Below are 26325 nucleotides of genomic sequence, written 5' to 3'. Positions count from 1 at the left end.
GCTAGTAAAGGTTATTCTAAGAAGGAACATTATGTATAAATGTCCAGTTTATGTGCAAAGATAGAGCCCAGTACGCTTAGGAAAGTATGACGCAGGTCATAGTGTGTGTGTGTGTGTGTGTGTGTGTGTGTGTGTGTGTAGTGGCTGAATGAAGAAAAGGACTTCATAATTGAGGTCAGTTAGGAAGGATTTAATGTTTCACATTTTAAAAATAGAAACACCAATAAATAAGAAACGTCCAAGGTTTATGTTATGTGAAATAATATGAGACACAGCGGTTATTTCCTGGGGAAAACATTCTTAAGATTAGGATATGATGATGCTGATAATTTTCACATGAGAAGAACAAGTGAAAGGTAAGTGTTATAATCTTGAACACTGAAATTGATGGCCACTGAATCATCCCAAACTCCCTAGAACACCAAAATACACAAAGTTCTAGTGGCAGTCTCACTTCACATTGCTTCACAGCACAACCTCAGGGCATCATTCATGCAGACATGACAGCATGGCAGTTCTCACCATGTTGTGCTTTCGTGAAGAGTAATAGTGTAAGAGGTATAAGGACTTGTTTCCAAATCAGGCAAAGGTGAAACTCTGTAATAAATACTGCTTAGATAACTGTGTTGAGATTTTGGTGTTGAATAGGCTGTTAATATATACTTTTACCATTGAAGATGTGAAGAAACATTTTGCTTATTTTGTTGATAGATTATATTTTGATTTTCTTTTCAGAGAAGGAGATCAAACTGCATGGTTTGCAAATGCTAGGGAAGTGCTCCACTCTGGTCTACATCCCTAGTACTTTGGTGTTGTTTTAACAGAAAAGGCAGAACAACTGCTACTTTGTTGAGCTACTGATAAGGACACCTAGAACCCTGAGCTACTAAGATATAAATACAATGCTAAGAGGATCCTCTCACTTTAGGAGAGCCCTTTATAGTAACATCTCTGATACACACAGCACATGTGTGGAAATCTGCAAATACGATCTTTGAGAGGCTAACAGAGACAGCACATACTAGGGACACTGAAACATAGCCTTTGCTTTTTATTTTTGTGTTTATATATATTACTGCTATTGTAGAGGTGATATACATGAGTCCGGAAATGAATCCAATTCTTTTTGAACCCTGTCTTTCCTTCTCTCGATCTCTCCTAGTTTTTACCTCTTGTCCCCAACCACAAGATGTACAGTTCATCTTCCACACAGTGTCTACTGAGTGTCTCTGTTATATTTGCTCACCCTTGCTCCACCTTTTCTGTGGAACCTTCCCAAATACAAACAGACAAAAGGAAAAGAAAACAAAAGCAGCAACTACAGCCGATTAATAAGTCTTCTTTCCTTGTCACTCATTTCATAAAATCCTATTTTATATAATCATAGGTACATAGCTAGTCTCTAGACATAAACACACTGAGGTGAAAGGAAGATGGGCATAGTGGCCATACGTATTCAGTCAGCGCTTTGACACTTTTGCTTTGGAAAGAATTCTAGCAAGTTGGGATTTGTCAGTGGAATACTAAGAAAGGAAAAGATGCTAGATATTAGCGACTTTGGAACATGTCAACTGATAGTTTGAAAGCCAGGGATGTTACATAAAAACTCAAACAGGGAAGATGCCTGGCATTCTGGGGCCACTTACTAAATGGGCCAACAATTTTTTTAATTTTTTAAATAGGTCCCCGAAGTGTCAGCCATTAGCTGTCCTGCATCATTAATGTTCACAATAATGGCCCTAGCTTTCCAGAACCAATTCCGATATGCATAAAAGATTCAGTGCTAGTATTTCTTGAATGTTTACTGCCTGCATATCAAATGCTTGACATGCATATCTCATTCAATTCACACAGCAACTCTGTGAGGTAGATATTACTATTCTCACAATATCGATGAGAAAGTTGAGATTCAGCACTATTGCTATTAGTCCAAGACAGAAAGCTCATAGATGAATAAAATGAGAGAGCAGGCCGACTCTGGAATCTACATTCCCAGCACTTTTAGTAAAATTTCCATAATGCTATGATGAAAGGAAAGCAAAACAAAAAATGTCTGAGTAGTCATTTATCTTTAAGCAGCCTGAAAATCAATATACATGGAATACGTAATTTATATAAACTAGGTATAATTAAAAGTTTTTAAATAGGTATTGAATTTTGTGTCTCTAGAAAATTCATACAACTAGGATCATTGATCCATATTCATATAAACACATACCCATGTGTGTGTCTGACTATGCAGAATATATGCACATGTCTAACTCTCCATTTGTGGTGAGGTTTTGATATATTCCATTTGACATCCTCATATAGATAAACTGTGGCACCAGTAGACGTACAACTATTAAGTAGAACGGAGCTTAAGGGAAAAATGTTCTGCCCAGTCTAAGCTGGTAACTTATCAGTGCTATGTAATTTAATTTGATGAGTAGTAAAAACTAGATGGCAGATCACATGGCTAGAAAACTGGGCCACTGATTAGCTGGTTGGCAGTTTGGATGAAATCAATCTCACTGCATTTAGATGGAATTGCCCATTTTGCAATTACCCAATGAGGAAAATATGAAAACATGGAGTCTGTGTTGGCAAGCTTCTTCAGCCATGTGAACCAGAAAGCCCTGGAGTACAGGAGCACAGAACTGTCAAAGCCACAATCTCTCACAGTATTGCAGCCTCTGGAGCCACAATGAGGAACCACATCTCAATGACTGTGTTTAAAAGAGATGTCAGGGCTGAAACAACTCCTTGGAAATCCAGGTTGTTCTGGCTTGCGTGTGTGCTAGGGCTGGTCAGAAAGAACTCTTGCCTGCTCTAGGTGAGAAATGTAAGACTTCTGTAAATTTAGGTGATGGCTGAATTGGCTGTATGGATTTAAAGGAGAAAAAGTTGTTTTTTTTTAAGTGATTTAAAACCATGTAGATGAGTTTTGTGATTGTACTCTAACTGCAGAATAAAATATAAACTGCTAGGCTTCATAGGGAGAGCTCTTCATAGTAGAGTTCTAACCTCTATTCTAGAAATGTCCTTTCAGACTTATCTACACATAATTCTATTGCAAGCATAAAGAAATGAAAGAGAAATGTGGTAGAGAATAGTGGTACAGTGCTAGCCTTAGAAGACAGTGATGAGACCCTGAGTTCAAGCACTATTACTGGACTGAGAGAGAGAAAGAAAGAGAAAGAGACAGAGAGAGATAGACACAGAAACAGAGAGACAAAGAGAGAAAAAGACAGAGAGACAGAGACAGAGAGGTAGAAGGAGAAAGAGAAGATATTTGCAGAGATTGGCTCTCTTTCCAAAAATGCCCTCCATCTTGGAGTTTCACCTCTCTGAATTACTTTTGAACACTGATTACTTTTGAACAGTTGATGTCCTAAAGTCTTGATACTTGCTCACGTGATCTGTCTTCCCTCTGTGTTGACCATAGCACTGACAAAGTAGGGTATTCTTCCAGAAGGCTCCACTGAATTATTCTTTGGGGGTTTTCTTCTGAGCTACTGACTTGGTTCTGCAAGTTCATACTATGCATTTTTCTTTTCAGTGGGAAAGAAACATTTCTACACAGCAAACCAGTCTCATGCTCTTTTCCTCCAATCACCTTTCAATAATTTGGTAATGAAAATATCAAGCAGGTTTCCCATTGCAAATCTATCAGAAATTAAGTTCATGTCTATAAAGACAGGCATCTTGCCTGTCTTCAAAGTATAGGGAATAGTAAATAAATTAAGAGGGGCTGGGAGTTTAGCCTAGTCCAGAGTGCTTGCCTAGTATGCACGAAGACCCGGGTTTGATTCCTCGGTACCACATACATAGAAAAGCTGGAAGTGGTTCTGTGGCTCAAGTAGTAGAGTGCGAGTCTACAGCAGAGTGCAGGCCCTGAGTTCAGGCCCTGACTGGCAAAAACAAACAAACAAATAAATAAATTAAGAGGAGAGATACAGTGAATACCTACTAGTAAACATTAGCGAGTACAACAGTAACAGAGGAGTCGCAGGAGTCCCAAGGCAAGGCCTGCTGGGTGGACAGCATTTCCACATGAAGAGTTCTCTATCTTCAGCTGTGCTGCCTTATGTGTTTCATTATCTCAGTTCATCTAAGTGAACAGCCTCAGGTAAGACTGACACACATAGACAGGTGATCAGAAAATCAATGCAAGCATTTACAAAGGTAAATGTACCAACTTTAGCAAGAAATCTGGTTCTCTCCCAGGCCATTCATCTTGGCAGGCAAATTTCCCCAACTGTGTCTTAGATTATTGGAATGGCACGCGCGCAGCAACTGCTAACAGACATGACTAATCAATTGTGGCATTCTTTCCCACCGAGCCCAGAAGTGGCCTCGGCATCCTCGCTTCAGTGCTTCAGGCAGCCACTACCAGTCAATGAGAGGTGGCACTGGGGAGAAATTCTATATTACCAGCCTCACATTATAAGACTGCAGAGCAAACATGCAATTAGAAGTAAAGGAATTAAACATTCTTTACTTTTTCCCCTTTCTCTTTCTTTTTCCATTCAGCCAGGGAAGCTTGAGGCACAGCTTTTCTCCAAACCAAAGCTATTTCACTGTTAAGAAATGGATCACATTAGAAGCGTTTCCTCCAGATGATTCTGGAAAGCCCAACTACAATTCCTTCCATGGGTCACATCAGGGCTTTGACTGCATGTGAAAATCAAGTACAGGTGTTTTGGTTGCAGCTGTAGTTCTTCAAAATTGCACACCAAAAATATCAGGGCTTGTGGGAAAAATAGAGCTGGAGAAGATGACTCAAAAAATCTATGGAGCGCTGAACCAAGAACTAACAAAAACAATAAATACCACTTTAAAGTGACTAGCACAGCTACTTCTGCCCAGCCTCTGCATTTAGCTGAAGTGATCCATTCTTCACGGCCTAAACTCTGGGGTTCATGCTTCCCCTTGAAGAACTGTTGTTCTAAAGGAGAGTATTTCAATCTAAGTTTAAAATTATGGCCTAGCATGCAGCCTTTCTCATCAGTCCATCATATTGGTACAGAAGCATCGTTGTGTTTTCATCACTGACACTTATACCCTGCAGAAGATCTTATCATGGTGAAAAACCCCAAAGTTCGTCAGTATTTATTTGCATGCAAGGAAGGCAACCCTGTAGATTTTCACTAAGTTCTTCACATAGGGTAAGGTTTTATTTTTGCTTGTGAGAAAAGCTATCACAAGAATTCAAAATATAAATAGGCATATGAAGCCAATATGGTTCCTCCCAGTGCTGGTATTTGTCAATTGCAGAGTAGTCCTTAATATCCTCAAAGGATGTGTTGCTGGGCTTCCAGCTACTGACTGAAATTGTAGTTGGTATTCATCTCTGTATATACATTAGTCTCCTCTTATTCATGGTTTGGATTCACATGCTTCTGTTACCCATGATCAACTGCTTTCTGAAAACAATAAGTGGAAATTTACAGAAATAAGTCATTCATAATTTATAAATTGTTTGCTGCTCAGAGTAGTATGATGGGGCCTCCAGGGCTGGAGCTGAAGCTGTACCTCTTCATTCACTATGAGGTGAGTCATCTGATTGTTCTGTGTATCCATACTGAATATATTACCTGCCTCATTATTCACATAACATTTATTACGGTCTATTGATAGTCATTCTGGATTAATTTTTTTTGTCGCTAGTGGAGCATGAACTCAAGGCTTGGGTGTGGTCCTTGAGCTTTTTTGCTCAAGGTTAGTGCTCTACCAGTTCGAGCCACAGAGCTACTTTCAGTTTTCTGGTGATATTTAATTGGAAATAAGAGACTCATTGCCAAGAGACTCACAGCCAAGGATGGTTGTGAACCATGATCCTTAGCTCTCAGTCTCTTGAGTAGCTAGGATTACAGGCGTGAGCCACTGGTACCTGGCTTCTGTTTTACTTTTAGTTATGAATGCTAATACCTTACTGTATCTAATTTATAAATAAAACTTTATCATTGATATACATATATGCATATATGTGTGTATATATTATATATAATATATTTTGTATCTATCTATCTATCTATCTATCTATCCATCTATCTATGAGAAAACATACAGGATTTGCTTCTGTCTGCAATTTCAGGCACCCACTGGTGATCTTGCAATGTAGCTTCCATGTACAAGGAGGGGATCCGTATGAGTTAATTCACAAACAAATCCAGACCTTGTAAAAGTAAATAATTTTACTAGTTTCTTATATTCCTTAGGGTCACTTTAAGTAGCTTTGGGTACACATGCATCTTGACAGCAGATAGAGCTGTTTAAACCCTCATTTGGATATAACCATCCGGCTTCTTTAGGAAAGGAATTTTATCCCTTGCAGTATGTGAAGCTGACTTTTCACTTAAATTGTATTTGAATTCAGGGAAATCTTATTGTTTCTAGTTGCACATTCACTTGCTTGGGGGCAAATTCCCAGTAATAATCTCCTTGCTTGGCATTTCCCCTATCCATTGTGTGTGTGAGGTATTGACTGCCCTGGTCATAATGAATAACTATGAAGGCTGAGATTGGATGGGGCTGATTCATACATTTCTCACTTCCTGGCCTTCCTCTACTCTGCTGCCAAGGAAAACCTAAGTCCATGCCACGGGCCATAAACAGTAGAAACTGAATATTTGGTTAGCTTATTCTTTTATAGCCCCTATGTAAATCTCAAAGGTAGTGGTTCCCCAGAGGCAGTTTATGGAAGGATGAGAAAAATCAGGGGTACTAAGAGGTTTTCCATAGTGCTAAATGTCTATCATGTATAATGTTTATAAATAGGTTATAAGGTTATACGTTGTTTGGTTGTTCTTTAAATTCTGGATGTTGTTCTTTTTAAATGTTTAATGCAGGATTCCTGTAATTTGCATAGTGTTTCCCAAGAGCCTATGTGTTAAAGGCTTGGTCCCAGGATGCACTGCTGGCAGGCAGCATGAACTCTGGGAGCTGGGGCGGAGTGCGATCGTTAGGTTACTGGGGCAAACTCACACAAGGGGATTGTAGGATGCTGGCTTCCTTCATGTTATTCTTTGCTGCTGGCTCTGAGGTGAGTGGTTCTTCTCTGCCCTGTGCTGTCATGGTAGTAATACCTGAGTGCTCCCTTGCCATAGACCTGAAGCCAAACAGGCCAGTCATGGAACCTTTACAACTTTGAGCTAGATGAATCTCACTTTCCCTTACCCACTTTCTCTCCTTTTCCACCTCCTTTGTCCTTGCCTCTCTCTCTCTCTCTCTCTCTCTCTCTCTCTCTCTCTCTCTCTCTCTCTCTCTCTCTCTCTTTCTTTCTCTTGCTCCCTCTCTCTCCAAAGCCAGCATGGGCAGAAAAGTTTGTGAGATTTTTTTTTTTGCCAGCTCAGGGCCTGAACACTGTCCTTGGGCTTTCTCAAGGCTAAAGCTCTCGTGCTTGAGCTACAGCACCACTTCTGGCTTTTTCTATGTATGTGGTACCCAGGATCAAACCCGGGTCTTCATGCATGCTAGGCTGTCACTAAGCCAAACTCCCAGCTGAAAGTCTGTGAGATTTCTGTCTACAATTAAATCACACACACACACACACACACACACACACACACACACACACACACACACACAGAGCTGAAAGTGGAGCTGTGGCTCAAGTGGTAGATTAGCATTAGCCTTGAGCAAAAGAAGCCCAGGGAAAGTGCTGAGGCCCTGAGTTGTAGCCCCAGGACTTGCACGTGCACGCATACACACAGAATGTAAAGACTTGGTGGTGGTATCCAAGTGTACATTTCTGTATTTACTGAAATAGGATAGATTCAAGGAAGAACTCAAATAGTGCAATTCTTTAGAAAGGCTAACTCACAGTCCAAAAAATAAATACCAGGAAATGGCACTCTAAAGGGTCGGCCCAAGAGAAGGAGGGTAGACAATGAAGTAAATAGGGGAAGGGAGAAATAGTCATACAGTTCTGTACATGTCCTTCAGAATTAACAGCTCTGAGGAAGGGGTGGAGTTGGGATGGAAGGGGGACAGTAATGGAAGGGGTGACACTAATCAAGATGTGCTGTATTCATAAACTGATTTGTTGAATAGCAACTCCCTTGTATAATTACTTCAAGATTTTTTTTAAACTTTTGTAGCCTCAGACACAGCCATGGAGGCCATGCTCTGGTCTTTGTACCTATCTCTTCATTCTTGTGAATAAATGCTTGCTCAAAGACTGGATGCATATGGGTCAACAAAAGTCAAATTCCCACTTAGGAAATTTTTAAATACTCAGTGTGCAAATGGTCTATAAACATGATAGACTTCTTCCTCTATTAAATTTTTTTTCACTTTCTCAATCTCTAAGTTTGGCTGCTTCTTTCCAAAGAAGAAAGTAAATATTTCCAATAACAGGCCATTTTTTTCTGTATGACTTTAATGTCTATATCTTTAACTTCTTTCTTAAAAATTCTCTTTATATTCAGACTTTGGGGGCTCTGCAAGGAGTTTATTTGCTATGTTATTAAGAAGAATGATGCTAAAGATTATTTCTGAACAATATATTTTAGAAATGAGTCATGAGGGATTAATAATGATAAATAAGGATACTGATTATACCACTTAACTATTTCTCTGACTTCTTTGGAGCACTGACTTCTGAGGCTCTCTGTTCTATATCATTTCATACTATCATATTTTATATTCACAGGGCTCTGTATCAACACTTGATGCTTTCTTGAAAAGAAGGTACATTTTTAATTGGTTCTTGTGTGTTGGTACTCATCACCCTCCTCTGTTCCAACAATCTCTCCCGTGTTCTATTCAATTTAATGATGATATCATAAGTCCATTTCTTTGTTGCACTGGAAGGAAAGATGTGCATGCAATGTAGACTCCTGACTGCAGAGCTCTGTGTGAAGTACTACAGTGAGCTGCTGTAAAATTACTATTGCTGGCAATTCCCTAGATATGATGGAAGTGATGGGGTTTGCTCAGTTCTCAGTGGAGCCTTTCACTTTATTGGTATTTATCTATTCTATTGCAATAAGCCATTGGCTAAAGGCAGGCAGAGCGGGCCACAAATCAATTATATGACTTATGTAGCAGCTTTAGAGGACTCGAACTGCAAAGGATGTCCTGTGGTGAAATTGTATATTTAATTGTGACATTTGCATTGAGTTCATTTAGATCTACGGTATCTCTCAAAGACCTGAAAACACTGTAACAGTCTCATTAGATGAGCACTTGCTCAGATCAAGCACATAATAATGAATGAGATATGGTTTACCCTAGTACTGTTGCAGTCATAGTGGTCCAAACTTTAGCCATATTATATTTCCCTTCAGAATTTTTAACTTAGTAAAGGATTCTTCTGCCTTTCAGCAAGTTTTATTATGCCCATTCTTTCATTTGTCAAATATTTGTCTTATTCCTAGCGGTTGCTAAATACGATGAAAGGTGTGAGTTTTCAAAGACGACTTTCTTCACCTAAGAGTAATGTAACAGATTTGGAATCCTTTAGTTTCATGTAACTATAAATCCTTGCATTCTGGATCTAAGGGCTTGAGACTTAGACACAGAGACAGCCATTGTTGGGTCAAGAGGTAAAGTGAAAAGCATTCTTCCTCATCTACTGTGCTTCATTATTCATTCTTCACTGAAATCAAGAGCTGTTGTTTCTCCCCCAGAATCAGTCCTTTAGGATCCCTCCTGCCATTCACCTTTGATTCTTCTTGACCGCCCAGTCTGACCATGGATGTTTCTTCCTAGTTCTCATGAATGCTGAGTAGACCCAACAGTAATAGGTCTAGGCTTTGAACTTGGGGCACTGTGCTTGTAGCCAGTGGTCTACCACTTGAAACATAGACCTGTCCTTTTTGTTTTAGTTATTTTTTTCAAACGGAATTTTTGCTTGGGCTAGCCTGAACCTCTACCTCCTATTAATGCTTACCAAATGTTCGGGATGATAGGGGCATGTCAACATGTTCAGCTTTTGACAGTTGAGATAAAAACTCATAATCCTTTTCTCCCAAGGTGGCCTGAAACTGCACTCCTCACAATCTGAACTTCCACAAGCATGAGCCATCAGACCAAGCTGGTCCATTTTTACTTATTTTTTAAAATAGAACATGAAACTTAGGCCTTTTGATTTAAAGGAATATATTCCAATTCCTATTTTATTGCTACTAGTTACATCGCTTTAAGCGAACCTTGGCTTCCTCATTTAAGGCAAAGATAATATTAATTGCCAGATCAAGCAGAACTATTGTGAGGATCAAATGAAAGCAAGTATAAAAGTACTTACTAAAGTCAGAGTATAAATGTTAAGTATGAGTATTTCTAGGTGACATCAAGAAAAGAAAGATGATTTAAAAATGTATTGTAATTGGGGAAATCCAGAAGTCAAAATATTACCTACAATAAAGTGAGGTATATAAAAGCAATAGACTTGACACAGGACTGTGTTTAAAGACTTCCCTGTTTTGTTATTTTCTGGCATCTGAACCTCACAGAAGGGATTCCTGGGTTTTCTAGTTCTCACCTTTCTCACCTAGGTGACAGGAGGACAATGAACCCCACAGAAAGTGAATTATATACAGTGCCCAGTAAGCTGCACAAACAGCAAAGGATAAGCAGTATGAGAGAGAGAGAGAGAGAGAGAGAGAGAGAGAGAGAGAGAGAGAGAGAGAGAGAGAGAGAGAGAGAGAGAGAGAGAGAGAGAGAGAGAATGTGAGAGAGAGGCAGACAGACAGAGAGAGAACGGGACAGAGAGACAGAAAGACAGAGGGACTAGAGAGGCAGAGGCAGAGAGAAACAGGGATACAGACAGAGAGAGATAAGAGAGACATGGAGAGAGAAACACACACACACAGAGAGAGAGAGAGAGAGAGAGAGAGAGAGAGAGAATGTGAGAGAGAGGCAGACAGACAGAGAGAGAACGGGACAGAGAGACAGAAAGACAGAGGGACTAGAGAGGCAGAGGCAGAGAGAAACAGGGATACAGACAGAGAGAGATAAGAGAGACATGGAGAGAGAAACACACACACACACACAGAGAGAGAGAGAGAGAGAGAGAGAGAGAGAGAGAGAGAGAGAGAGAGAGAGAGAGAGAGAGAGAGAGAGAGAGAGAGAGAGAGACAAATGCCCATGCTACATCAATCATGACATGGGCTAACATGGTACCCAGAAGGGCTATAACTAATGATGTCCATGACAAAGGTGAAAATAAGGAATGAGAAAATATGCAGTGTTCTAGAACTTCTTCTTTAGATACTTCTGACTGTGGCTGAACAAATGTCTCAGCCAGAGGACTTTGGAAGCATGGAAACTAAATGAATGTGCAAACAGCTTGGCCTGACAAAGCAGAAGCACTAGGTTCAGAGTTCAGTTTCCTCATCCTATGTTGCAGTTGTATATTACAATTTTCCCAAACTAGATCACTGGCCCTTACTCAAATGAACCTTCAGGCCTCCTTTTTTCTCTGGTTAACATTGCTCGGACATCTCTCCCTTTGGTACTTGTTTTTTAACCACTTCTCCAGGGCTGATTATCTGCTTGTTTTTCATCCTTGCTAATTGACTCTATGGAAAACTAGAAGGAAGGGAAATGTTTTGGAGCCTTTATAATGTAACACATTCTCTGACACAAAGTAGGACATCAATAAAAAATGTGTCTTAACTGAAAACATGAGTATATGTTACTAATTTCCAGTAAATAGAATGCAAATAGAACATATCAACACAATTTACTTTTGGTTGTAAGCTTTATAGGATAATGAAAATGAATTTACTCTTCAGGACAGTGAAGGAATAGGGCCTGTTTCTTTGTGTGTCTATGCCCACATAATAACATCCACCATCATTTAGGTAGAAATTCTGGGTGAGGATGAATGTAACTCTAATACTTTTGCCAGAACAAATGTCATAGACTCCTTCTAAAATTCTTCTGTAGAGTATTACTCTTCAAAATAATTAGTTATTAGGAATAAGTGTGATACTGATTACATACATCTGTCAGTCCCAAGAGTGCCTTAGAAAAAAGTGACTTCATGAAACTCCTCTGTTTTAAAACATTAAATACTTCATCCAATATGGGGTTTTGTGAGAAGAGGAAGTATTTGCTCATATAAACTTCCATTAGCCAGTGACTGTACATCCCTAATTCAATGATTAGACTCTCCCAGCTGGATGATCTCATACTATGCACTACCTCATTAACAAGCAGAAGTAAATGGCTAGTTTTGTGCCAGGAACAAAGAGGTGGCAGATTACTCAATGGAACATTTAAGATTGACACCTGCTAGGGGTTTGTTGTTGACAAATTGTATCATATCACCATTTACGTATCCCAGTGGGCCCATTATGGCTGGCAAAGGTCACTACAAACTTATGGTACATAAACGGTATCCTCTTATGGACATAACTTTATGCCAGGAAATGTTGACTCACTGCTCAAATGTGTTAAATTGTCAAATGCAAGTTAGTTAAATGACATATAAGTTAGTTTAACAATAAATGACAAGAAGCAGGAAAGTCTTTAAGCTTAAAAAAATCCCAAACCAATAACTGGCAAGAGTTCCTTGCATCCACAGGGATCTATCATTTGGACTTGTCTGTTCTGAGGTTATTCAACAGTCCCTTTCAGGCATGACTAAGTGTCATAGCCCCTGGCACAGAATCAGCTCCTCTGTAGCATCCTTCTGTAACTATATAAGTAAAACAGAAAAGAAACTCTCAGAAGAGAAAAGAGAAAGGAAAAGAAAAGGTGGGGTGTGAAGAGGCAGCCACAAAACAGAGGAAGGAAAGTCCACACAGATCCAATATGCCAATGAACAATAGCCATCAAGGTACTTCTATGTCACATTTATGTCACCTCCCCTTCCTCTTCCTAGGACTACCGAGTAGTATTGAGAATCTACTTTTTATTAGTGTGTGTACTAAATGAGGGGTTTTGTTCTGTCCTCTACTCTCACCCTATGTAGATGGTTTATAGACAAGGGTCAGAGTTGCAGGTTCTTTACCCAAAGACACACATAGAGTCTACGTGTGAACTCAAGTATCTCAGAACTCTCAATCCAAGGTCATAATCATGCTGTAATACCACATTAATAAAAACTAAGGAATTAAAAAGCTCAAATATGGGAGAAAAGTCATAGGACTAGTCACAGAATGGCTAGGAGAACATGACTTTATTAAAGAGATAAACATCTCTATATAGCTTTAATATAATTTAATGTATAGATATATACATATAAATAGATCGATTGTGCTCTGTGTTTCTGTGTCTGTCTGTCTTCCCCCCCCCTCCAGTATTGGGCTCAAACTTAGGACTTGGGACCTAGCCCTTAGCTTCTTCAATTCTGGCTTTTCTCCAACTTTCCTGCCTGGATTGGTTTCAAACAGTGATCTCAGCCTCCCGAGTAGCTAGGATTACAGGCATAAGGCACCATCAAACAGCTCATATATAATGTAGTTTAAATGGCACATACAATTGGTAATTGGCTTTCAAAATATTCATTGTATAAGGCTATATATTTATAGACATGACAATGTACTAGATAGCTAGACTTTATGTATTCTAGATGAAAACTGTTTTTAGAATCACTTCACTAGTTCCAATAGAAATGGATTAATATGGACCAGCCAGCCATATTTTTAGTTAAAAATTAAAAAGACTTTCTGTTAAAAATTTCAAAAGATGGGCTATTCATTTAGAAATATATATGTCAAATTGACTTTGCTTGTTTTTTAAATAAATCCAACCTCAGATTTACAAACCTGACTCAATTGATGGATGATATTTCGAAGAATATGTGTCAGGCCCAGAAAGTGCTTGGGTATTAATTGGATATTAATGTCTCCCAAAGACCCCTGTGTTAAATGCTTGGTCCCCAGGTCTACTGCTAAGAAGCAGTAGGTCCTCAGGTCGTTGAGGGTTGTGGGATCCCAGCCACCTCTTTCTTCTCTCCCGTGCCTTCTGACTTGTGATATGAGTGATTTTGTTTTTCCACAAACTCCTGCCACTATGAGATGCTTCACCATAGGACCAAAACAATGGAGCCAATAAATCAAGCACAGTAATCTCCAAATATGTGATCCAAAATAAATACTTTTAAATTTTATAACCTTAGGAATTTTGTTATACAAATGCAAAGCTGACCAACATAGGATGATTTGATCCATCTTGTTGAAATAAAGATGTAGCTTATAAAAGTGACAAACTACTTTGAAGGAGACAGCATTCATTTAATTGCCACTTTCTAGTTCCAACTTATCGCAAAGAAATCACAGCAACAACAGAAAATGCATAAGAGAAAGAAAAAAGTCAATTACTGCCTGAATACTCAATTCTAAAATCAGTTACAATAACGGACCCCAAATTAATCTCCTCAGAGTAATGGAAGTGTCTGGGCAGCCTCCAGTTATTCTATGTGTGCACCCATTCTCCCCAATTAACCCAAGTCTGTAAGGAAAATTGTGGTCTTATGCTGTTGTGCATTTCCTCTTTTCTCTCTAACTACTTCTGACTCCTGAGCAGTACTATGCTAAATGAGGTGCTCCATTAGGTAAGATCCAAGGAAGCAAAAATGGGAATTTCCTACAGAAAAGAACAACAACAAGAAAAAGGAGGAGGAGAAAGAAGTCATTCAAAGAATGTGACGTGAAAGATGTTTTGGTGGACATGGTTGTCTATTTTTGGTGGTATTGGGCTTAGAACTCAGTGCTCAATGTTTCTACCACTTGAACAACTTCCCTTGCCTTGTTTTATTTTGTTAGTTATTGTTTTAGGTAGAGTCTTCCATACCCTGGGCAGGTCATGGACCATAATCTTTTTTTTTCCTACATGCTTTTATGTAGCTAGAATTACAGAGTCTTTAACTTTTTTGGAGCTAAAGTAAGTTGGAGAAAATTTGAGCTAAATCTGAACACAAATTAGACATAAGGTGCCACTTGAGAAATGTACCATGACAGGCACTAAAGCAATGAGAGACATGATATACACAGTGAAGGAATTGTTCTGCACCATGTTACACAAAAAGGCATTTTCTGCTGAAAGTGTTAATATATCCTATTTGTCACAGAAACCATAATGCAATGCTAAGCATCATATTATACTAACCGAAAAAAGACTTAAAAATTATGAAAGGCCTATGGCTGAAAAGGAAAGAATTGAAAACAATAAAAAACCTGCAATTGCTTCGCTTTGAACCACCTACTTAAGTGTTTTATCCAAACCTAAAATAGGAGGCCCAGAAACAGATCCCAAGTTACTCAAAGACAGTCTTTCTTGTTGTACCCACAAGCATGCACCACTGTTTTACTTAAGACAAAATTCAATTTAAAAATCTCAGAAAGCCTATAGCATATATTAATCTCTAGGGCTCTGTGAACAAAGCACTAGACATATTGAAGACATTGATTCATTCATTGATGAATGAATGAATGAATGAATGAACGAATATATTTTACCATCCTACAGCCATTGTGACATTAAAGAGCAATACTGAGGAAATGAGAATCTGCCCCCTTCCCTGCCACTTCCAGACACTCTTGTATTTTTGTCAGGAAGCAGCTACTATTTTATTGTGGTTAGAGCCTTAAAAGGCTGGTGCGTTTCTCCAAAGATTTCATAAAGGAAGAAGGGAATCTTATCACACACACACACACACACACACACACACACACACACACAAATACACACACACACAAAAGAAAGGAGTGTGTGGTAGATAGAAATGATGTCCCAGTAAGCATGCTAATATGCTAACTTCTGGGGCCTGTAGCTACTGGTACAGGGAAAGGAAGAACCATGTGCAGAGATGCACTCTGATCAGCAGGACCTGGAACCTGGGCTGGGGAGATGATTCTGAATCACTCAGGTGGAGAGCAATATTCTCTGAAGGGCCCTTAGAAGAAAACTGAAGAGGACACAAAGGGTATAACCATCCAATGTGAGAAGCACTTGACCTGCTTTGCTGGCTTTAAAGATGGAGGCAGGGCTCAATCAATGCTTCTCCAAGATAGGACAGACAGGAACACAGATTAACTCCTAACCCCTCCAGAAAGGAGTACAGTCCTGAAAGCAACTTGATTTTATCCCAGTGACTTTCATTTTAGGCTTCTGAGCTTTACAGCTATCAGTTAAAAAAATCTGTATGGGGGCTGGGAATATGGCTCAGTGGTTGAGTGCTTGCCTAGTATGCATGAAGCCCTGGGTTGGATTCCTCAGTACCACATACCCAGAAAAAGTTGGAAGTGATGCTGTGGCTCAGGTGATAGAGTGCTATCCCTGAGGAAAAGAAGCTCAGGGACAGTGCCCAGGCTCTGAGTTCAAGCTCTACGACTGTCAAAATAAATCTTTATGTTTTAAAACTATGAAGTTACTGGTAATTTGTTAAAGCGCTAATAAGAAATGGAAGATGACTAATGAAGGGAGAGGATTGGGAGGTAGGTTGTTTGTCTATATTATTATGAGTGATGGGAGCTTCATTAAGAGCTTCATTCCTTTAAAGCTCTATTCTTCTCATGCTCTTTAAATAATGTATTTAATGTGGGATTTGCCAGTAGGTATTGCTAGAATTGGAATCTTTATTTTGAATTTCTTATAATGACTTTTTAAAGGCTGTGCTACGGTGTAGATAGGGTCTACACGTGTTCTCCCTCACTTAGTGGTCTGATAGGGTTGTATCAGGCACTACCCTTGCAAAAGAGTAAAGGAGCCTCTTACTTCTTGTGGGAGAGAGTTGTCATAAAAGAGCCCCTCCCTTTCTAACTTCCTGTCTCACCTTGTAGTATGTACCTCTTGTCTGTGTTACCATTGTCTGCCACTGCGAAGTGACATAGCTACTGGGCCCCTAACAAGTGTGGGTGCTGTGTGGTTGTTTGCATTTTCAGCTTTCAAACTGTGAGGTGAACAGCTTCTTCTCCTCCTCCTTCTCCTCTTCTTTTTCCTCCTTGTTTTTACAAGTTGCCTAACTTAAAATATTTCATTACAGAAATGGGAAATGGATAAATATAAACAGCTTCAGGTCCATCGAAACTTTGAGAAGAAGATACAGAGATTTAACATATATCCTCTTCCCTTAAAAATGATAGTCTCCTCCATTATTTTCATCTTCCAATAGTGTGAAGTACTCTTACAACTAATTAATCTATATGGATACATTATTGTCATACCAAGTCCACAGTTCACCTCAGGGCTCAGGTTTTGGGGTTTTCCATCCTATGCACTTGGACCAAATGAATAATGGCATGTATCCATCATTACAGAATCAAGTAAGTAATGTAACTACGCTTCTGCTTAGTCATTTGAACCACTCATCTATTTACTGCCCTATTAGCTTTGTCTTTTCCAGAACATGATATATATTTAGAATCATACAATATGTGGCCATTTTAGATTGGCTTCTTTCACTTAGTATTAAAATCTTCTTCATATCTTTGTATGGTCTTATAGCTCATTTGTTATTAATGCTGAGCAATATTCAATTGTATTACAGTTCATTTATTCATTTATCTACTTTGGTAACTCTCAAATTTGGGCTATTATAAATAAACACTCATGTGTAGGTTTAGAGTAGATGTGTTTTCAACTCCTTTAGATAAATATCAATAAGAGTGATTGCTGGATCATATAAAAAATCATATAAAGTGAAGTAAGCCAGACTCAAAGGAACTTAGGCTCAATGGTTTCCCTCATTTGTCATAATCAGTAGAAACCTTGGGCTCTCCTAGTAGAGATTTACAATAGAACAAAACCTAGATACATAAGACGATATAGAATGTCACTAAATGAAAGGACCTCCAGGATATAGAAACAAAAGCCATATGAGTGATTGTTCTCCTTAATGTACTGTTATCTCTCATCTCTTTTGCTGTCCCTTGGTTATCTCATATTGTTACAGTATTTCACTTGGTCATCTGATATATTTATATATGCATATTTGATTATTTGAAGTAGGATAGGGAAGGGGGAAAACAAGATGAGGGGTGGGGGTGGGGGGAGGGAAATGGGGACCATGACATGAGAAAGGGTATCAATGTTTGTGAAGTAATGCACCTTCTATCTGGTGAATTTAATGTAACCCTTAGATTAATTATAATAACAATATATGGAAAAAAGAGTTGATGTAGTTTTCTGACGAAACTAGTAAACTCTCCCCCAACACTTATTATCTTGCACTCTGGCATATTCTCTGGCATTTGATGTTAGTGCTCCGGGTTTGAGACATTCTACTTGTATACTAGTATCTCATTGTCATTTACAAAACTATTTTGGACACTGGATAAGATTACTTCTTTTGAGTAGCTGAGCTCTAGACATGCTACATGAAAGCTACTCACCATTGCTAGCCCCCCTCCCTCCACAGTACTCAGTATTAAGATGTACTAGGAGGATCCCAAAAGAAGAGAGCCAGGAGAGAAAAATAAAATCAAAGAGAAAAAGGTATCAAGCCTGAAAGATCATGGATGGGGAAGCCACGCTCTGAGTTCTATAGGAGCTTCCATAATAAAAGATCTGGAATTAATTAATTAATTTTAGAGAAAGAGAAAGAAAGGAAGGAGGCAGATTAAGAGTGTGAGGCAGAGTGTAGAAGATCAGGGAGAGAAGGGACAGAAAATGAGTAGACTTAGGCAAGAAAAAAATGGGGAGGATTTTTCCTATTAGAGAAGTGTGCCTCTACTATGAAAGCTACAAATGAGCAAATTTCTCTTCTTTCATTTTTGTTCTGATCCTGACTCATTTCTCCTTCCTGATCCTACATGATTTCTCCCATCGGTTTAGCACTATATACGGCTATACTCATAAACATATGTGAATTCATTGAAGGTATACCACATATACTGGGGATTGCAAGGGTTGAGATGCATACATTTTGGCTAAATTCCAAGGAGAAATGGTCTTTTGAGAAGTATAGCCAGAAACTAGTTAAATGGTATTAAATTTCTTTTTTAATATTTTTATTGTAATTAATAAAAGGGTTACATGATATTTGCCAGATGGAAGGTGCATTAATTCACATACATTGATACCCTTTCACATGTCTTGGTACCCATTACCCTCTGCCCCACCCCCATCTTGGTTTTCCCCCTTCCCTATCAAATTTCAAATAACCAAATACAAATAAATTCAATATATCAGATAACAAAGTGAAATACTGCAACAATATGAGATACCCAGGGGACAGCAAAGGAGATGAAAGATAACATAGTACATTAAGGACAACAATCATTCATTATATGGCTTTTGTTTCAATATCCTGGAGGTCCTTTCAATTAGCTTCATACTATATGGCCTTATGTATCTAGCTTCATACTATATGGCCTTATGTATCAAGGTTTTGCTCTATTGCAGATCTCTGCTAGTAGAGCCCAAGGTTTCTACTGATTATGACAAATGAGGGAAACCATTGAGCCTAAGTTCCTTTGAGTCTGGATTACTTCACTTAATATGATTTTTTCTAAGTCTTTCCATTTCCTAATAAATGGGTCGATGTCGTTTTTTTCTGACAGCAGCATAGAATTCCATTGTGTACAAATACCACAACTTGTTGATCCGCTAATCAACTGAGGGACATCTAGGTTGGTTCCATATCTTTGCTATGGTGAATAGTGCTGCAATGAACATTGTTGTGCTAGTGGATTTAGTATGCCCTAGATTCTGGATGGTTGGGTAAATGCCAAGTAGTGGAATTGCTGGGTCATAGGAGAGTTCTATGTTTAGCCTTTTGAGGCACTGCCATACTGCTTTCCATAGTGGTTGAACGAGTTTTCACTCCCACCAACAGTGTAGTAGTGATCCCTCCTGGCCACATCCCCTCCAGCATCTGTTATTATTCGTTTTCCTGATCCTGGCCATTCTAACTGGAGTGAGGTGGAATCTTAGAGTTGTTTTGATTTGCATTTCTTTTATGACCAGAGATGTTGAGCATTTCTTCATGTGTCTATAGGCCATTTTTGTTTCTTCTTCAGAGAAGACTCTCTTTAAGTCTTTGTCCCATCTTTTAATGGGATGGTTGTTACTTTGGAGATTAGTTTTGGAGTGATTCAATTTTTTGAGTTGTTGATATATTTTAGATATGAGGCCTTTGTCCGTTGTTTGGTTGGTGTAGACCTTCTCCCACTCTGTAGGCTTCCTAATTAATTTACTAGCTATGTCCTTTGCCATACAAAAGCTCCGCAGTTTAATGCAGTCCTACTTATCCAGCCTTTCTCTGATTTGTTGTGATTCTTAGTCCTTATTAAGAAAGTTTTGACCTGTGCCAAAGAGGCCTAGTGTATCTCCTATTCCTTCTTGTAAAGTTTTCAGTGTGTCCGCTTTTACCTCCAGGTCTTTGATCCATTTGGAGTTAATTCTAGTGCAAGGTGACAAAGAAGGATCCAACTTTAGTTTTCTGCAGGTGCTTAACCAGTTCTGCCAGCACAACTTGTTGAAGAGGCTGTCTTTTTTCCATTCTATTTTTTTGGCTCCCTTGTCAAAGATTAGGTGGCCATAGGTCTGTGGTTTAATATCTAGGTCCTCAGTTCTAGTCCATTGGTGTTCAGGCCTGATCTTGTGCCAGTACCAAGCTGTTTTGATAATTATAGCCCTGTAATAGAGTCTAAAGTTTGGAATTGAAATTCCTCATGCACTCTTCTTTCTGCTAAGAAATGTTTTTGCTATATGGGATCTTTTATTATTCCATATGAAATTTTGGATTGCCTCTTCTATTTCTTTAAAGAATGCCATTGGGATATTGATGGGTATTGCATTGAATTTGTACATAGCACTTGGCAAGATTGTCATTTTCACGATGTTGATTCTTCCAATCCAGGAGCATGGGAGGTTTTTCCATTTCCTTAGTTCTGCTTTAATTTCCTCTTTTAGGGTTTTAAAGTTTTCATCAAAAAGGTCCTTTACATTCTTAGTTAAGCTAATTCCTAGGTACTTTATTTTCTTTGAGCCTATTGCAAAAGGAGTTGCTTTCCTGATTGTTGCCTCATTCCTCTCAGTGTTGGCATAGAGGAAGGCAGTTGATTTTTGAGGGTTAATTTTATACCCTGCTACCCTTCCAAAGTTTTGAATCAGCTGAAGGAGCTTGGGAGTAGAGTCTATAGGATTCTTTAAATACAGAATCATGTCATCTGCAAAGAGGGATAGTTTTACTTCCTCTTTCCCTACTTGGATCCCCTTTATGCTTGCTTCTTGCCTTATTGCACTGGCTAGGAATTCTAATACTGTGTTAAAGAGGAGTGGAGAGAGTGGGCATCCTTGTCTCGTTCCTGATTTTAGAGGGAATGGCTTTAGATTTTCACCATTAAGTGTAATACTAGCAGTGGGGTTGTCATACACAGCCTTTATTATACTGAGGAATGTTCCATTGATTGCTAGTTTCTCCAGAGCTTTTAACATAAAGGGGTGTTGGATCTTGTCAAATGCCTTTTCCACATCTATTGAGACAATCATGTGATTTTTGTCCTTGCTCCTGTTGATGTGTTGAATTATATTAATTGATTTGTGTATGTTGAACCAGCTTTGCCTCCCTGTGATGAATCCAGTTTGATCATAGTGTATAATTTTTTTGATGAGTTGTTGTAGACGGTTGGCCAGTATTTTGTTGAGAAGTTTTGCATCGATGTTCATCAAAGAAATAGGTCTATAGTTCTCTTTCTTTGATGAATCTCTGTCTGGTTTGGGGATGAGGGCTATACTGGCTTCATAGAATGAGTTTGGTAAAGAACCTTCATTTTCAATTTCGTTGAAGAGCTTGAGGAGTATTGGTGTGAGCTCTGCTTTGAAGACCTTATAGAATTCAGCTGTGAATCCATCTGGCCCTGGGCTTTGCTTAGGTGGAAGTTCTCTAATTGCCATTTCTATTTCAGAGCTTGAAATAGGCCTGTTGAGTTGGGTCAGTTCTTCTTGGTTCAGTGTGAGTATGCTAATATTGGCTAGGAATTCATCCATTTCATCTAGATTCTCAAATTTGTTGGTGTAAAGGTTTGAGAAGTATTCCCTCATGATATTCTGGATCTTGGTCATCTCTGTCGTGATTTTACCATTGTCATCTGCGATTTTGTTTATTTCGATATGCTCTCTTCTTTTTTTGGTAAGATTTGCTAAGGGTTTGTCAATTTTGTTAATTCTTTCAAAGAACCAACTCCTTGTTTTGTTGATTCTTTCCATAGTTTTTTTGGATTCCAAATCATTTAATTCTGTTTTGATTTTTAATAATTTGCTTTCTTCTACTGGGATTAGGGTTGGTTTGTTGCTCTTTTTCCAGGAGCTTAAGATGAGACATTGACTTGTTGGTTTGTGATTTTTCCAAGTTGTTGTTGTAGGCACTCAGCGCTATAAATTTTCCTCTATGTACTGCCTTTGCTGTGTCCCAAAGGAGTTGGTATTTTGTGTGTTCCTTATTGTTAAATTTCATAAACTGTTGGATTTCTGTTCTGATCTCTTCGATGACCCATTGGTGATTCAACAACGTGTTGTTCAGTCTCCATGAGTTATAGGGTTTTCATTGGTGGAGATGTGTGTTCAGTACCAATTTGATGCCTTTGTGGTCTGAGAGTGTGCATGGAATAATTTCAGTGTTTCTGAATCTGACCAGGTTTGTTTTATGGCCTAAGATGTGGTCTATTTTGGAAAATGTTCCATGTGCTGCTGAGAAAAACGTATATTGTGTTGTTGCTGGGTGGAATATTCTGCAGATGTCTGTTAGATCTAGTTGGTCTATATAGTTGTTCAGTTCTAAGGTTTCTCTGTTGAGTTTTTGCCTTGTTGATCTGTTCATAGGTGAGAGTGGTGTGTTAAAGTTACCAACAATCACTGTGTTTTGATCTATGTATGGTTTCAGTGTAAGTAAAGTTTGCTTGATGAAGTTCAGAGCTCTGGGATTGGGTGTGTAAATATTTAGGATTGTTATGTCTTCCTGGCGGAAAGATCCCTTTAGTAGTATATAGTAACCTTCTTTGTCTTTTCTTACTAATTTTAGTTTGAATTCTATTTTATCTGATATGAGGATGGCAATTCGAGCCTGTTTATGGGGGCTGTTAGCTTGATAGAGCTTATTCCAACTGCTCACTTTCAAAAGATGATTGTTTTTTGGGGGTAAGATGTGTCTCATGAAGACAGCAGAATGATGGCTCTTGCTTTTTGATCCAACTAGACAGTCTATGCTGTTTAATTGGAGAGTTAAGTCCATTGATATTGAGAGTTAGGATTGAGAGATATTTATTAGTTCCTACCATTTTTAAAAGCTTTTATTAGGGCCTGTGTCTTGACAGTTCTTGTGGTCCTTAGATGGTATGCTGTTTAGGTGCCATTTCTTTCCCTATATTGCATTTATTTTGGTTTTCTATGTATAGAACATCTTTGAGAATTCTCTGTAGTGTTGGTTTTGTTGCTACATATTGTTGCAGCTTTTCCCTGGAATGGAATGTTTTTATTGTTCCCTCAGTTATGAATGAGAGCTTAGCTGGGTACAGTATTCTTGGGTGGTAGTTATGTGACTTCAGGACATGACATATATGCCTCCAGTCACTTCTTGCTTGCATGGTCTCTGCTGAGAAATCTGGGGTTATTCTGATTGGTTTTCCTTTATAGGTTATTGATCCCTTTTCCCTGGCTGCCTTTAGGATCCTTTCTTTGGTTTCTATTGATCCAGTTCGGATTACGATATGGCGGTAGGATGTTCTTTTCTGGTCAGGTCTGTTTGGGGTTCTAAAAGCTTCTTGTATCTGGATGGGCCTGCCCTTCTGGATATTTGAGAAATTCTCTGAGATGATTCCCTGAAGTATATTTCCAATACCATTGACCTCTTTCTCCATGCCCTCCTCAATACCAATTAGCCTTAAATTAGGCTTCCTAATTGTATCTTGGACCTCCTGAAGCGCTCTCTCATATTTCCTAGATTTGGATTGACTCATTTTCTGTTCTTTCTCTATAATAACTAAATTATCTTCAGCCCCGGAAATTCTCTCCTCTCCATTGTCTAACCTGTTATCAAAGCTATCTACTTTATTTTTCATCTCCCTTGCTTCTAATTGCTCATTTTTGATGCCTTGCATCTCTTCTTTTAGATCATGTATGGATTTCTTTAGCTCCTTGATTTCCATTTGAGTGGTTAGCTCAGTAGCTTTATTTTCTTTGGACATTTGCTGGAGTTTGGTCACCTTTTTATTTGTGGATTCTATGAATTCATCCATCTTTCTTTTAAAAACCTTTATTATGGCCTCCTTTATGGCTTCTTCTTTTTCACTTATCACCTTGTTTATGGTTTCCTCTTGTTTAGCTATGGCTTCCTCCCTTATCTCTTTCTTTATATTTTCACATTTTTCATTAATGATGTTTATCAATTGCATTTGCATAGCACTTGGAAGAGTCTCCTCTAGGTTTGCCAGTGACTGTTCCATTGTCTGTTTACATTGGGTGGGGGATGTTGTTTCTTGATTTGACATTTTTCTTGAGTTTCTTGTTCTGCCCATTTGAAAATGGGAGCAAGATTAATACTAAACACGATTATAGTTTTTCAGATATGTCCAACCTAGACCTCTGTAGCTGGCAGACACTAGATGTTCACAAGTTTTGATTGGTGTTATCACTCTTTCTTTTTGTGCACTTACAGACCAGTCTAATACAACCACTGATAAGTGATTTATACCCAAAACAATAAGCCTCTCAATCCAATCTCTTTTGTCTTTAAGTCCCTCTGAGCCTAGAGAATAATTAAACACCTGGATATACAGTATTGCTCAACAGCCATCAAGTGTAGATCCATGCATTATAAGGGTTGAAAGACGAACAGAGGACCAGAAATAGAAAAGTAGAATGAGAGAGGTCAGGGGAGGTACAAGAGGATTAACGTAGGAGTGTAAGATTATTATAGTAATGAAGAAAAGGTATAGCGTAAGGATAACTGACATAAGTTGGTCAGTAGGTAGCGTATTTGAGTACAAAGTTTGGAAAATATTAGAATAAAACTTACGTGTTGCTGCACGACTAGCTCTTAGCCCAACCAGTGGCCTCACATTGGACCATGGGATGGATCTGCGAGCTTCAGTCTGAGCGTGCTGGGCAGATGTTTTCCTGTGCTGCTTCCAGGGGCGGCCCCCAGCCAAGGGTCTGGGGTTTGAGAGTTTCCAAGGGCTCTCAGTAGGACCAGCAGGAGACAGCTCTGTTCCCAGGGGCAGGGCCCAGCTGGGGACGTGGGCTCCAAGGGCGGAGCCGCGCCTTTTTGATTCTCAGAAGGCTTGGCTGCTGGTTGGCCCTTCAGATACCTGCTGTGTTTCCACTGCTTTGTCGGAGATTCTGTGATTGTGGGGGGCCCCTCGGTGCTGTCTTGCTCAGGATTCCCAGCTGGAGGATGCCCTGCTCAAGAACTGAGGGGGTGCAGATGCTGGCTCCTATTTTCCCCGCACACCCTACCCGCTGTTGTAAGGCAGCGTACCAGTGCCCTCCACTCTCCAGATCCAGTGGCCTGGGAGAGGAGCCTGTTGGGCGGGTGGGAGCTGGGACAGCTCCGCCTCCCCTGGTGGAGTACTGAGTCTTAGGGTCCGCCCGCCTGTCAGTCTCCAGTCAGAGGGCTGGGAGTTGAGCCCATTGGGCGGGTGGGAGTTGGGACAGCCCCACCTCCCTTGGTGGGGTGCTGGGTCTTAGCACTGCCCGCCTGTCAATCTCCAGTCAATGGCCTGAGGGAAGGGACAGGATTCTAAATTCCTTGCCCCCGGCTCCTGCCAGTCTTTCTCGGGCGGGGTGGAGGGATCTGAGTTAAGTTCTATTGCTTGGCATACGCTCTGCTTTCCCTATGTGTTTGGGGACGCGCTGTATTACACACGCCTCTGTGTTCAGTCTGTGGGTGATCCACGGTGGTGGGGAGTCTTTTTCACTCCCTTCTGGTCTCCTCTGCCACCTGTGTTCCGTGTCTGGGTTCCACTGCTTGCTGTTCTGGTTCCGTCTGGGTTCCGCTGCTTCTGCCGCGTGCTGGCCCGGTTCTATGCTGGTTTCTGCAGCGGTCGGGCTGCCCGGCCCAGTGCCCTCTGCCGCCGCTTTTCGCGGCTTGGAGCTGGCAGTGAGGTGTGGGGGAGAGGTCCTCACGTTCCGAATTCTTTGAGAAAGTTGGATGTGAGCTTTATCTGGATTTCTTTTCCGGTTTGAATCCTTCTCCGTTGCCTTTCGAGTTTGTTGTTGTGGATTTCTGAAGATAATTGGCTCGTGGGACTCCCTGGTTCTCTCTTTTTGTGAGAGAGAGCTAGGCAGTGTCCCTATTGTCTCCGCACCATCTTCCTTCCCAGTATTAAATTTCTTGACCTTTCATTGATGATTTCTTTTACAAAGGAGCTGTGTTATGCACATGAATTGTGGTTAGGTAATATCTCTGCCATAAATGACAATGTTGCAGAATCATGTTGAAGATGG

At 39.6% G+C, this 26325-nt stretch overlaps 1 protein-coding gene across 4 annotated transcripts in view; it reads right to left on the bottom strand.

The window, feature by feature from the left end:
- Rnls (renalase, FAD dependent amine oxidase) overlaps positions 1-26325 on the bottom strand; it is a 310493-nt gene that overhangs the window by 91719 nt on the left and 192449 nt on the right. Inside the window, exon 7 of one of the 4 annotated variants that reach the window (XM_090346317.1) lies at positions 24153-24387. The exons of the other annotated variants lie outside the window; for them this stretch is intronic. Within the exon in view, the coding sequence (XP_090202443.1) occupies positions 24331-24387 (57 nt within the window). The 3' untranslated portion in view covers positions 24153-24330. Of the gene's footprint in view, positions 1-24152; positions 24388-26325 lie in introns of those variants that run through there. 4 annotated transcript variants of the gene reach the window in all.

The sequence above is a fragment of the Megascapheus bottae genome, chromosome 15 (genome assembly GCF_031878675.1).
Source record: "Megascapheus bottae isolate mThoBot1 chromosome 15, mThoBot2.hap1, whole genome shotgun sequence".
Taxonomy (NCBI): Eukaryota; Metazoa; Chordata; class Mammalia; order Rodentia; family Geomyidae; genus Megascapheus; species Megascapheus bottae.
The sequence above is the reverse complement of the archived record's forward strand: the minus strand, read 5'-3'. Positions and strand labels throughout refer to the sequence as shown.